This window comes from Sardina pilchardus, chromosome 20, assembly GCF_963854185.1.
Source record: "Sardina pilchardus chromosome 20, fSarPil1.1, whole genome shotgun sequence".
In the NCBI taxonomy this organism is placed as follows: Eukaryota; Metazoa; Chordata; class Actinopteri; order Clupeiformes; family Clupeidae; genus Sardina; species Sardina pilchardus.
In genome coordinates, this window is record NC_085013.1 from 26,645,428 (window position 1) to 26,660,427 (window position 15,000).

At 45.0% G+C, this 15,000-nt stretch overlaps 1 protein-coding gene across 1 annotated transcript in view; it reads left to right on the forward strand.

The window, feature by feature from the left end:
* The first annotated feature begins 3,171 nt into the window (after positions 1–3,171).
* greb1 (growth regulating estrogen receptor binding 1) overlaps positions 3,172–15,000 on the forward strand; it is a 51,434-nt gene continuing 39,605 nt past the window's right edge. The window contains exons 1-3 of the mRNA XM_062523457.1: positions 3,172–3,297; positions 13,034–13,193; positions 13,808–13,918. Coding sequence (XP_062379441.1) covers positions 13,037–13,193; positions 13,808–13,918 — 268 coding nt within the window. The 5' untranslated portion in view covers positions 3,172–3,297; positions 13,034–13,036. The remainder of the gene's footprint in view (positions 3,298–13,033; positions 13,194–13,807; positions 13,919–15,000) is intronic.

Sequence of the window (15,000 nt, forward strand, 5' to 3'; positions counted from 1 at the left end):
TGCAATTGAAATTGTATCCAAGTTACAATTCCACATGTATTTATTTGCTCAGCCTTCAAAAAATGGCTCCACTACTAAATTAACTTTACCAATTGTCATATGACATACATATTAATATCAACGTTCTATTTAGAAATTTGTTCTGACTTATTTCCAGACCAAATAATTATCTGCTATATACTGTTTTAATTGTGTATGGCAGTACCTTAAAATACTGAACTTGGTATTATAATACAGCAGTGAATTCATCTCATTCCCTCTCTGGCATACTCTAGTGTATTCACTGTGCCTGTGTACCCCCACACTATATTATGGCTTGCCACATTACAGCGAACTTTCACTTCACGGTGGCTGAGCAGCATCCATCCCTGTTATAGGCATAGTCTGCGCCGGCCTCTCCCGCCTTCCCCCTCTCTCATTTACGGTAATTGACCCACAGCGAACCTCACTGAAGCAGTTCTCTTTTACCTTGTTGAGCAGGGGCGGGGGAGGGAGGGAGGGAGGGAGGGAGGGAGAGAGAGAGAGAGAGAGAGAGAGTTTCTAGCCTTGCTCAGTATCTCGACTAAATTCCCCCACAATTTGCTACACAGTGCACTTCCCCGCTCACAGAAAGATGTCCATTAATTGAATCACCTAATTTTCCACCCCTCTCCTGGAAAAGCCAGTCGCCACTTCAGGTATGGTGGATAATCAAGGATGACATTTCTATCACACTGCGCCAGCGGCGGACTTTGATACATCATTTTCTATCTGAAGGTTAAACTTAGATAACCTGCCTTTGGCATTTAATTAACTACTTGTTAAATACTCTTTTGGTAATAAAATGATTAAAAATTTTATTGCTACTCAAATGAGGTTCTTTTAAAAACGAATTTAATGACTTTGTTAAGGTTCTGGACTTTGCGGAGGTAATCGTATGCCAGTGAGTGAAATTGATAGGCTAGCTTGTGCTGTGCTGTTTGCAAATTCCTGATGATGTCCAAATTACTTAATACGCACATGTGAGCAATGCATTATACAGAGAACTGATGTTGCACGTCTAAAATAGTCCTTACGCAGACTCCTACAAATGACAAATTTCTACAGTACAAAGAACAGTCACCTATTTCTTTCTGGGTTAGTGGTACACTATTGCATTCGAACTGTTGTCCTTCCAGCAAACTAAAAGATACAAACTGTTTTGTTGTTGTTGTTGTTGCTCTTTTTGGAGATGGCATAAATTGCATCGCCCTGGCCTGAACACGTCACCTCTGCAAAGGCGCCATTGTCTGGCCTGCCCTTCAGACGCTCGCGCAAGTCAGTTGCACGTGCGCTTCACGTCGTCCGCTGACACCCATATAAATGGCCTTATCATCTTCCCCGGGGGGTGAGGGCGGGGGAACCTGGCACGGGCCGGCCCAATGAATCACCGGCGAGCCCGCGTGGCTGGCCAGGCTCTCGCTCTTGTTTTCTCATTAGGTGCCGGTTTCCTTGTCCGACACCGGGACAATAACTCACCTGGATTAAAAGCCACAGTGAGTGGCAGTCGGGCCGACTAATGAGTAGCGTTGGGGTAAATTGTTGACAGAGCCCTCTGCAGAACGGGAGGGGCCCCGTTAATTTACCAACGCATGACGAAAAAATGACGGCAGCGGGAATGAGCAAGTCAGCCAGATGAAGATGAATACACTAGCGGGGGTCTCTGGGAACTTTTGCATTAGTGCATGACAACCTGAAATGCTCTTGTCACCGACGACTGTCTGACTCGCCTGTAGGCACTTAGCGGGGAAACGAGAACCCGTCAGGATGACAGATTGCGGCAGAGGGGGGACTTCTGAGAGGGGAAAATGAGAAATGAACATTTGCGTGGCGGCTGTGCCACGGTGGGCGACCGGACGTGATACTCTCGTGTCAATTTAATAATTCTGTCATGGGAGCGAGACTGGGGATATTTTTAGTAATTTTATGGGTAATGTCCCAGGCATGAACGCATACCTATGCTAAATTCTCATGCTTGATATAGGCCTGGCGCGTCTGGGGAAGACGGAGGACTTAGACCCCATTTCCTCCTGATACGGTGTGTCACTGCAGTGTTAACTGTTTATAGGTTGAGGGACATAAGCATAACCAACAGCCTGCTATTTGCCCTTGATCACACTCACACACAAGGCCGTGTCGATAAAGTGACAAAATATAGGCTACTAAGTTGCGTTTGAGTGTGTGTTCGACTTAACTGCTAGTGTAAATCAATGTAGCCTATTACTCAATATAATTAGTGCTTTGTTGAGTGGCTTATAGCGTATAGGCCAACAGTGGCATCCATAATAGATGTAAGATATTTTAGCATATATGCCATTACATGGATTTTATTTTCTCAGTGACTCAACCTTTATGGTAATCTTGAGCATTATTGGACATGTATTGCATTTGATAGATGTGTAGATGTCTGCTCGTTTGATCCGATTGTCATCATCGCATTGGCCTACAACAGTGGGTCTATAGACTACTAGACTATAATTGACTGGAATATATAGGCCTAGTCCTAAACTATAAGGGTCACCTTCTAATAAAAATGAGAATACTCACTGTCAAAAAGTCGCTAGTGTTACTCACGGAGTGGACCTGATGGAGACAGATGCAGAGCAGGGTCACTAGAGAACGTTGTTTACCATGGATGTCATGTGCCATACACTGGACTCGAGCAATGCACCCATATGGCCTGTAGATGGAGGCAGATAAGAGCGCAATCCACCCTGATAAAAATCACGACAAAATCCTGGAAAGCAACGGGTAAACATTTAGGACGATGGTTAAAGACGGTGGTTAACTTTAGGAGATTTTGCGCCATTTCTCTTTGCTTAGAGAAGTAATGTCACTGAAGAGGTTGTAGAAAGAAAATAATTTGCTATTTTATTTGCATTTTTCAGGACATTCAAGACATACCCTCTAGCGTTCATAATGGCATATGCTTCATTACAATATAATGAAATATACATTACATACATATTACCCAAACAAGATCATTAAAACCCACTAAACATATGGCTACATATCCTCCAAATACCACTTCTGGACACTTCCACTTGCTGATTCTCCCCTGTGGGACATACCACTTGTGACCTATGGTAGGGGTGTGTGAACCTCGGCCACAGAGATCAGATGCGTGTCAACTCACATTCACCTAAGTTGACTCCACAAGTAGCCTAGTACCTATGTGTCCGAGCCTGTCCGCGGCGCGTTGTGGAGATATGTAGATGATTTCTTTATCTAAAAGAAATTACCGAAGGATAACTGCGTGGTGTATTAAACTATTTCAAGGTAAGCGATCGCTTTTCTTCAAAACTCTGGCACCCTGTTGCATTTGTGATCGATTTCTGCTTCCATTCCAGCGGTGAACATAGCCTATTGCGATACAAGGAGCCAGTAGACAACTCGAATGCGTTGTATTGAGTTTTCTGGGATTTAAAAACATATCTTTTGAAAAATCTTTTGCATCCAATAACCATTTAGTTGCGCAGCCAAAAGAATGTTAAGATTTTGCTATACAACTTGCACAGAAGTGGAGATTATATTGTATATTTAGAATAAAAGTAAATGTTTAAATTGTAGTGGAATTTACAGCGTGTTACAAAGTCTTAAATCAATCGAATATAATGTTTTGTCAATCGATCAGTTTGCAACAAAAATGTCAATGCTAAAATACACTGACAATGACTCTTGATAATATGGGTTAAACCGGAGGAGAAATATGTTCAAATGTACCTTTTTTCATTCATAATTCGATCCTTTAATAAACATCCTAGTCGAATTTCATGTTTTGTCACTTAGTATGCAGCACATTTCACAGTTAGTACACTGAGTAGGCCTACTAAGTTCCTTGTCTTGGTGCCAGATGTTCTTTTTAATATCATGTCTGTTTAGGCTACTAAAAGACCCAACGAGACATGCGGTACTGATTTCCATATTGCACTCCGTTATTCTCAGTTTTGCCAGTAAGAGGTTGTGTTAGGTCTACGTTTTAATTCATTCAAGATTGAAACATGCCTCATACAGCTAGTATGTTCTGATTGGGATGTTGCTGTCTTCCAAGATGCAGAATTCCGAGTCTCTAAAATACCTCTTATGTGTAATGAAAGAAGACGAATGGCAAAGAGGAAAAATGAAGATGCCACCCTGACCCTTTTGTTGTACCACAACTATCCCAGTAATAGTCTGATTCCTCCTGTGTAGCCAACACAAGACGATACTAAATCATGTCTGCGGTGGTTTTCAAGGCCTCCTCATGTCCCCATGAGTGTTTCGTATGATATTAGACCTCTGGACTAGGACGACATAGGATGACCACACAGTGAAAAGTAAAGCCCTGTGAATGCAGTCATTGAGGACTAACTCACTGTCCAGTCACTTTTATTGATTACAGCACCTATATAAACAGCAGGAGTTGCACCAAAGTTTTTTTTTTCTATGTTCACTTTAATACGAGGGGCCATGCTGCAGGTCCTTGAATCCGCTACGCAGAAGACACTGTATGTTGATGGTTTATGGTTATGTGATAAGTGAAAGTCTGGTGTTGCATGTTTTACTCTGAACAGTTCTCAACACTGAAAAGTTCTCAACTTGCGTTGCTGTCAGATGCTACTTCACAACGCTAAAGCGCACATAATTACTCTTTAAAGCCAGAGGGTCACACATACTGATGTCAAGAGATAGAGAGAACAGGGGAATGAGGAAAAGAGGCAGAGTGAGGGGGGAGAGAGAGAGACACTGAGCACAAAGAGAGAGAGAGAGAGAGAGAGAGAGAGAGAATGAGGGGCAGAGAGAGAGAGAGAGAGTCTGTGAGCACAGGGAGAGAGAAAGAGAGGGAATGAGGGGGAGAGAGAGAGAGAGACAGTCTGTGAGCACAGGGAGAGACTGAAAAAGACAGAGAGCTTGTCATCACTCACACAGTGTTGACATGAGAAAACAACATCATTGAGCCGAGTAGTTTATCTAGGCCTGGCTGATGAGGACATTTAAGACCTTTAAGGGTGTGTGTGTGTGTCTGTGTGTGTGTGTGTGTGTGTGTGTGTGTGTGTGTGTGTGTGTGTGTGTGTGTGTGTGTGTGTGTGTGTGTGTGTGTGCGTGTGTGCGTGCGTGTGCGTGTGTGCGTGCGTGTGTGTTTGTAGAATGACCAGTCTCTCTCCAGCTATTGGCCCTAACAGCGAGTTGTCTTATGACTTCCTTCTGGCCAGTCTAGACCAGACAGGTCAGACGACATAATGCAGCCACCGAAGGTCTGTGTGTGTGTGCGTGAGTGTGTGTGTGTGTGTGTGTGTGTGTGTGTGTGTGTGTGTGTGTGTGTGTGTGTGTGTGTGTGTGTGAGTGTGTGTGTGTTTAAAAGGACAAACCCCAATTTCAATCGATCAGGCCTGTCACATTTGTGTGCTTAAACCGGAAATGGACAATGTCAATGAACTCTTTTTTTCCTACAGTTTTTACTCCAGGCTGAATCCTATTGGAATATAGACAGGTCCAGAGAGACCGTATACTCTGCTGTCAGTTAAAGTGCTTGAGAAAGCGGATGGTCAGGCTAAATCACTGCAATGGCTGGCAGGTGGGGATTTATCCGAATGCAACTGAAGGCCCACAGGCGGTCCAAGCCCCATGGTTGAAATTCTTCAAACCTTTCAACACAGCTTGCCATTTTATGGAGGGTGTTTCAGCCAGAATTTGGTGTCGCAAAGTACCTTGAGGACACACACCTCAGCAGTGCAGTGGTGTGGTGTGTTATGTAACAGTTAGTGTTTGTTTAAAGTATAGCAGTATAGCAGTATAGCAGAACTGTTACAACGAAATGACTCACTGTGGTGAATGTGTAGAATACTGACAGTAGATTTGTAAACTTTTGAAGAGTTGTTCATTAATTGTCCCTTCAAAAGCTCTTGACACAGACAAGCATCCATGCATGCACCATTCAGACCTCATCTGATGTTGACATATACACAAGTACATATGCAGCCTCATATACAGCACTTGCTTGGGCCTGATGTGAGAGAGAGACTGACCATCAGCTCTGGCGTTGACACGGTGCACAGATGTCCTGTCACACAGGATGACCAATCACTACGGAAGCCATTAATGTCAGATATGATGCAGGTGCAGAGAGAGCACCCCCCCCCCCCATTCTTTCTGTTCTCAGTCTTCAGTCTCTCCTGTTTGGCCATTTGCCAGCTGTCAGAAGTCCTGACAACACAAGGGCTCTCCAAAAAAAAGCTGCCCGCACCCTGAGAGAGGAGAACACAGGTTGAGAGAAAGAGAGAAGAGAGGAGGAGGTGAGGAGGAGGAAAGGAGGAGAGGAGAGAGGGAGGGGGGAGAAATAAACCCACACACTCAGTGTGAATACAGCTAGCCATCCCTGAAATGTGATCTTTATGTCCAAGAGCCGGGGTCGGAGGTCGGAGACCTAAGGGATGTCAAAAGGCACTGGGAGAAGAATGGGGCAGGGAGGGCCTCTATGGCCAGGCTTCTCCGCGCTGCCCCCTTTGTGTCCATTGAGCCGCTGGCCGGCTGGAGGACTGGCCCAGGACAGGGTACATCAAAGCACTGGCCAAACATTGTTATCAGGGCCTGGCCTTTGCCCCCGCGGCTACGTGAGGAAGAGTTAGGGAGGGGGAGGGGTGACTCCTACCTCTCAGGCTCAGGCAGCCGCCTTTTTAGATCCAGTGTGTGAATAGAGGTGTGTGTGAATAGAGGTGTGTGTGTGTGTGTGTGTGTGTGTGTGTTATGTTTGTGTTTGTGGCACATGACTATAGCACTGATCACTCATATCTTACAGGCCCCCTTACAAGTGTGTGAAAAGGTGGCCGTGTACACACTGTATGTGTGCATGTGTGTGCAAGTGTGTTTGTGTATGCATACCGGTATCTGTTTATTTTGATGGGTTGTGTTTGTGTGGTAAGACTCATGCAAAGGCATGTAGCTTATGGACAATATGATTGAAGCTCGTGAAAGTTGCATCTAGTTTTCACCTGGCTGAACTGTCTCCTCTGCCTGCTTGTGTTCAGTGGAACTGTGGAACTGTCTCCTCTTTCTACTTGTGTTCTGTGGAACTGTCTCCTCTTTCTACTTGTGTTCTGTGGAACTGTCTTCTCTTTCTACTTGTGTTCTGTGGAACTGTCTTCTCTTTCTACTTGTGTTCTGTGGAACTGTGGAACTGTCTCCTCTTTCTACTTGTGTTCTGTGGAACTGTCTCCTCTGTCTGCTTGTGTTCAGTGGAACTGTCTGCTCTGTCTACTTGTGTTCTGTGGAACTGTCTTCTCTGTCTACTTGTGTTCTGTGGAACGGTCTCTTCTGTCTACTTGTGTTCTGTGGAACTGTCTTCTCTTTCTACTTGTGTTCTGTGGAACTGTCTTCTCTGTCTACTTGTGTTCTGTGGAACGGTCTCTTCTGTCTACTTGTGTTCTGTGGAACTGTCTCCTCTGTCTACTTGTGTTCTGTGGAACTGTCTTCTCTGTCTACTTGTGTTCTGTGGAACGGTCTCTTCTGTCTACTTGTGTTCTGTGGAACTGTCTCCTCGGTAGGGATGTCACGAGAACCGATACTTGCGATACCTCTCGATTCTGAAATGAAAAAACACCGGCGATGCCTATTTTTTTGAAGCACCGTAAGCACCGACGCCAGCATAAGCATCGGTGGTGCGACTCTTCCGGAACTGATGGGGGCAATACAGTGTTCCACACATAGACTAATTTGTGGCGATGCGCCGCCGACACAGGTTCAGCACCAGCCGCCACATTGTGTTTCGTTACTTTTTTATTTATTTATCTATTTTTTAATGCTATTGAAAAACATGCAACATTCGTTAAGCTGAATTTCCTTTCCCTGCTCTCCCTCTCTGTCACTCACGCGTCTGTCTCTCATGCACACACACACACTCACAGCCTCTCCTCCGTGCACACACCGTCTGTCTCCATGAAAACCAACCAGATCATTCCTGGAAGCGTGGTCGTACTGATGCACTGACGCTGCGGGTGGAAGTTCTTCCACAACTTTTGTAGACTATGCGTGCAACTTTACCAAACAGTAGAAGTAAACTTATTCTCCTTGGCCCGCTCTCGTGCGTGGTTAATGGACACCCGCCCACGACATGCACATGTAATCCAAATAAAACATTCACAATCGTGAACGTAATGACGCACAAAAGACGACTAGCTAAATTGCTGTTTAAAATCCGGTTAGCATCATTAGCAGGCTATGCTGCATAAAACTCTTGCATTCAAGTTCACTGACCATCTCAATACCAATGTTTTTCAACTCCATGAATTAAAAGGGCCTGTCCCAAGGAGAAAAAGATAGCTTACCTTGAAACTTAAACACATGTGGGGAAACTGAACAGTCCAACCAGTAGATTATGATAAGCTTAGCCTGCTACTTTGTTTACAATATTTTGAGGCTTCAACCAGACAGCTGAATTTAAGAGGTGGAGTTGTAATAAGAATAGTAGGCTATAATCTGCATAAAGTTTGCAGTTATGAAGATCAGACATTTCTATACTGTAGAATGTATTAAATAGTTACAGAATGTGTGTGTGTTTCAAATAAAGACTTTACATCTTGTAATCATTCACATTGTATGAAAGCAGAGCGATAAGAAGGCGATGCAAGTTGTTGGTTTTTATACAATCCATTAGAAAAGTGATTTAATTAATTATGAGTAAGCCTATGTGATATGCTTGCAATTGGATACTGCATTCTGTTATGCACTGTATGTTATAGAAATTATATTTCAGTATTCTGCAAATATTTCAATAAAGAAATTCATTAAGTAGGCCTACATGGGATTTTAGAAAATCCTTTTTTTAAACGATAGTATCGAATTTGGCATCGAAAATCGTGTAATTTTACTGGTATTGGCATCGACTACTGATTTTTTGGTATCGTGACACCCCTACTCCTCGGTCTACTTGTGTTCTGTTGAACTGTCTGCTCTGTCTACTTGTGTTCTGTGGAACTGTCTTCTCTTTCTACTTGTGTTCTGTGGTCTGCTCATCTTTCCCTACCTCTTCCTCTGGTGGCATGCTACGTCTTCCCTCCTTTTTCTTTTCTATTCTTTTTCTTGTCTCTTTTGCATGTCTTTGGCTCTTCCTGGACCCATCCCCCGCAAAAAAAAGACACAAATACCCCCTGGGGCTAAAGTCCTTAATTTCAGCCACCCCCTCTCTCCTGTGTTGTGGAACAGTGAAAGTAACACTTGCCTGTTGTATGGGCCGAGACCCACAGCTGAGCATCGGCTACTTCGCTGTCACCTGTGAAATTGGCAAGACAGCGACACAAGACTATTTCCCCCCCCCCCCCCCCCCCCCACACACACACACCACCTCTGAGACAGGTAGAAGCATTTGACATGGCAGCCTGTGTTCTCTTTCGCTCTGCATTCTATTAGATCAGGTCTGAAGAGAGAAACTGCAACTCATAAACTGAACTTCTGAACTTCTGATCTGAGCATCTTCTTGGATACATCTGTTGGAAGAGAAAGACAGAACTTGTCTGCAATACAGAAAACTACTGAGCTGTGGTTTTCATTCCTCTAATCAAGGCTGTCCACAATTGGAATGGAAAGCATTTCACACTGAATTAATAATAAGTGGCAGAGTAAATATAAAAAATACACCAGTGAGAGAATGCATATATTACATTAATTACACATGAAACGTTCCTCACAAACTCTTTTGTTTTGTCCTACTATGCTTTTGTACACAGACTCTAGCTCTTTGAAAGTGTGGATCCCGTCGTCTTTGACGGTGGGGACAAATGTGCCTTTAGATGTTGCTGTGTAAAAAAGAGAGCTTAATCCCTAGGTGCATTTGAAACCGTGGTGTGAAGAATGCCTCAGAGAGGGAAGAGGCAGAAAGAGAGATCCGCCTGGAATGAGAGGCTGTATTGAAAACCAGCGAGAGAGGGATAGAGAGAGAAAGAGAGAGGGAGAGAGGAAGAGAAAGGAGACAGAGAGAGAGGTCATAAAGTGACACAATGGCCAGCTTGGTCCCCTGAGGAGAGATCCACACTCAAAGGAAAGCCACCGTCTCCCTCTCAATGGAGAGAAACACAGGGGAGGAGGAGGAGGAGGAGGAGGAGGAAGAACACCTCCCAAACACCTCTCTGCCCTAGTATCACCAGCTACTGTTTTCTGCTTTTATTCTCTTATTAGCCTACATGCTACTGGCATCAATAATGATAATCCTCAGAAAAGAAATCAGTGTTTTACCCTCAGATTTTTTAAAATGCTTTTTAGTGTAAGTCTGGCTGCATTACAAAACTCTCTCCACATTGAAACACCAACAGGTACCTTTGTACCATTGCTCTGTGACTAGATTGCTCATTGACTTATTGTGGGACAAAAATGAGCGAGAAAGGTGTGTGTGTGTGTGTGTGTGTGTGTGTGTGTGTGTGTGTGTGTGTGTGTGTGTGTTTGAAGCCTGCCTTGAGGATTGTTTTGCAGTAGGGCCATTCAGTTTGGGCGTAGACCGGCAGTCTCATCTGGGTCCTAGGAGTGTCCTTCTGCCTCAGCGTCTGACATATGGGCCGGCCAGTTTAAGACCTGGGATTAAGGAGCTGGGATTTGAGAGGTCAGAGCGGACCCACCACCTCAATATAATTCATAATCTTATCCACCACCTCTAGCAGTGTGTGTGTGTGTGTGTGTGTGTGTGTGTGTGTGTGTGTGTGTGTGTGTGTGTGTGTGTGTGTGTGTGTGTGTGTGTGTGGATTGACAAATAAATGTAAGATGTGCAAAACACATTTTTTTTGGCTAAAAGATGGGATCAGTAATTCTGGGTCATGATGTGATCAGATGGTTGATGATAACTGATTCTTTGAATGCGCATAATCTTATCAAGATGTGCTAAATTCCACGTTGCGCTGCTGAGCAATAAAAAAATGTTCTTTGTCATTTAGGTTTTTAAGGCTATACTTTTCAGCCGGACACATGGGCTACCTTCCATCCTTGGTTGTCATGTTCGAGCGCTTTCATGATTTACTAATGAGAGATTATGACGCCGGGAGGTGGCATGGGCTCGCGCCAGAGAGCCTCTCCGTTTTTTTATGAGGAGTAAAACGCGACAGTAATGTGTGACTGAGAGGTGCGATAATTCAGCTGATTGAGCTGGATACATGACTCGAAGTTGAGCGACGCGCCGCACAGCGGAGCGGCAGCCTGCCATAAACTTTTGTTTACTGTGGGGGAAGCCAGGCGGTGAGTAAGCCGTCTAGGTCGGGGCGACCTGACATTGGATCAGATTAGTTTATGAGGCTGCAAATTGGACACTCTGCAAGAATCCAGGGCTTCTGCTCCGAGCCTCGACCTTGTCATGGAAGAAGCTTTATCAGGGAGGGCTATTAGCTAAAACCGGAGATGATATTGCTCTACTCCCCGCTTTCCGTCTGTCATTCATTAAATTCTCCTCTCTCTCTCTCTCTCTCTCTCTCTCTCTCTCTCTCTCTCTCTCTCTCTCTCTCTCTCTCTCTCCCAGTCTCCCTCTCTCTCTCTGTCGCGCGCTCACTCCCTCCTATCCTCCCCTGGCGCTCTCTCTCTCTCTCTCTCTCTCTCTCTCTGTGTGTGTAGGGGTGTGTGTTTGTTTGGGTCTCAAAGATCGCATTAAAAGAGACTGGCTGGATCAGCCGTCTCAGGAGTCACTGGGATTTTCGTATTAGTTTGTGACTGCAATAGCATGCAGCAATTATTCCACTGCCTATTCTTCCATGCCTAGTTTCAACTAAAAATTCACATTAATACTACCTTTACCTTTTCCCTTACTCATACTGACATAGATGCATTCCTGATCCATAGATGCATACATGCTCTTCTCTTCATGTGCTGCACATTTCTATCACTAGTTGCACACTGGCTTCCTTAATTAATATGTTTGTAATAACAATGTTATGTATGTGTCCTGCTTCTGTTTGATGTTGGTGGTGCCACTGTAGCTTGTTGTGCTGTTTGAAGGGTAGGTGTTGCTGAGCTCTTTCAAGTCGCCTGGTCGAAAAGGCTCATCCTGTTATTACCCAGTGGGTGGTCCTTCCCCTCTTTGCTCCTCTCATCCTCTCTCTCTCTCTCTGTCTCTCTATCGCTCTTCCTCTTCTCCTCTTGTCTCTTTTCCTTCCTCTCCTTCTTTCTCTGCCGTGTGTTAGCTTTACATCTGAATGTCAGACTTATAAATGTGCAGCGAATAATTGTCTGGAGGTGTTGAATTGGAAATCCAAATGTATCAAAGAGATGTCTCACAGACCATGCCTGAAAATAGAAAGAGACAAGCAGTTCGCCGGGTTCGTTCAGAGAATCAGAGATGATGGAGTTCTGTGTTTTAATGTAATATATTGTGATGCCTGATAAGCACTGTAGGCCACAAGACAAATCAAATGTATGCAGCTTCAAAAAGGTGCACTAGTTTAATATGCGCAAAACGCGTAAAGAAAAACAGTGAAATTGTATTTCTAAATGAAATGTCATTTAATTAAAAAAAAGAGAGAATCCTCACAGCACAGCTTTCCTCTGTGGGTCTGGTGCATCTCCTGATTCCCACTGGCCCAGGTATGCTTCACTGAACGGATGACGTGAAGTTCCGCATACGTCCGGTCCGTGCAGCCTCTCCGTGCTGCAGCCAAATTTTGTGTCCTTACGGATCTTCCGTATTCTTTGTACGAGACTGGTTGTGTAGCACAACACCGATCCAGAAGATGCTGGGATACATATGCAGATACGCATGACCATATGACCGTACAGCATTGTGCCTATACATTGATATGCTTATACACTGATTTTTGCTACATTTCTTCAGCTATGAGGTTAATACATGGGGGCAGTTCATATGGTGTTAATATGGTTTTATTTATGGTATGTTATGTTTCGTTTAACTTGCATAAAACACTGTCCTGCGGCATATTCACAATGCAGCTAATACACAAGAAATGACTGTACTCATTGCTGGTTTGTGAAGGAAGGAGAGGTTCCCTGTCACACTCCCGCTCTTATCTGTGTGTGTGTGTGTGTGTGTGTGTGTGTGTGTGTGTGTGTCCCGCAGGACATGGGGAACTCGTACGCCGGGCAGCTGCGGACCACTCGGTTTGAGGAGGTGCTGCACAGCTCCATCGAGGCGTCCCTGCGCTCCAACACCGTCGTGCCCCGACCCGTCTTCTCCCAGCTCTACCTGGAGGCCGAGAACCACCCCGCCTCACAGAATGGTAACACACCTGCCCACCCCACCCCACCCCCGACACACACACACACACACACACACACACACACACACACACACACACACACACACCTTACTGTTGTTAATCCTCTCCAGATCTCCCTGTACCTGTCTGTGATGCCTGATGTCTCAAAGCAACTGTGTTTGATATAGTATTTGACCAGTCTATATAAGTGGTGTTAGACTAGTCCTGCGGGACTTGCCAGTACAGATTAGGAGTGAGGCAGAATTTGATTGATGAATTATATCGCATACTGCACCCTGATTCTCCCTCGATACGATCTGTCAGAACTGCATTAATGCAATGGGGTATGATGTGAATGCAACACACACACACAAATATGTGTGTGTGTGTGTGGGGGGGGGGGGGGTATGTAAATGGATATATATGTGTGTGTGTGTGTGTGTGTATGCGCGCGCATGTTTGAGTGTGTAAATGGTAGCACGGTCTGTACTCCAATGATCCAGTGAGAGCTGTGTGTTGACCATGTGGTACCTGCACCTGGGCTTGTTGCCCCAGGGAGGGGCGGAACCAGCTGCAGGGTAGTTACTGTCCAAACAGGACCGTTTCACAATCACAACAATGCTGTGTGTGTGTAGCAGGGCGGGCAGAAAATGAGGAAGATGATGAGGAGGATGGATCTGAGTCCAACAGCCCCCCCATCCCATACCAGATGAAGACCCCACCTGAAGGAAGCTGCACAACAGATGGTAAGGCCACATCTTGCCGGGGGGGTTAGGGTTAAGGGGGGGGGGGGTCACTCATCAGGGTTAGGGTTCGGGGGGCTCACTCATCAGGGTTAGGGTTTGGGGGGTTTCACTCATCAAGGTTAGGGTTAGGGTTAGGATTGGGGGGGGCTCTCATCAGAGATGAGCAGGAGCTAAGAGTTTGTCTCTTCTGTGGCCATGGTATTCTAAATGTCCCTTTTCTGGTTTTGCCATGGTTTTTAAATGTGCATTTCCACAGCAACAGTAAATGTTTTTTTTGTGTGAGTGTGTGTGTGTGTGTGTTGAAAACATAAAAGAGTAAAAGGCCAAACACTCAAGTGTGTTCTACTACATGTGCCCCGACTAAAAGGGTGTTGATGCTGCAGCGCTAGTCTCCCTCTCTCAAGCTGGAGAGCCTCACCGTAATCAGCACGGTGACGCATCCAGCTCTATACATACCATCCGCGGCGAATGGTGCGCCCACCTGTTCACCCTACCTGGGTAAACAAACGCCAGTCACCATGGTAACATGTTGCCAACTGCACCTATCTGCTCGATTGCAAAGAGCAACCCCAGCTGCGTGACAAAGTTCCATCTGAACAGCACCGCATTGTAATGAAACATCACAAGCAGTATTGGAACAAAGCGTAGCATTGATGAGCTGAAGGGACATTCAGTGATGTTCTTCCATGTGCAGAACGTTGCTGGAGACTTTGAAGCCCTCTTACAAGCATGGAACTGAGGATCAATTGAATACCGTGAAACAACAAAACGTCCCAACAATGGTGTCATGGTTTAGTTTATATTAATTTCAACACAGCATAATCAAGAGTAGAGATGTCCATTCCACTTCTATGGAATTGACCCAATAGCCTGTGTAGAACACCAGGCAGTCGTTGGCTCTGGGTCCATAGTTTCGGATCTGATCCAAGATCCAAATCACAATCAGGGTTTATGCAGACCAGAGGTGCATTCAAATTCGCAAACGTAGGTGAACGTTTGTGAACATTTGCGAACAGTTTTCTGTTTGCCCTGAGTTGTCCGCAAACGTTTGCGAACACTCGCAAACAGTTTGAGGAGGTAGT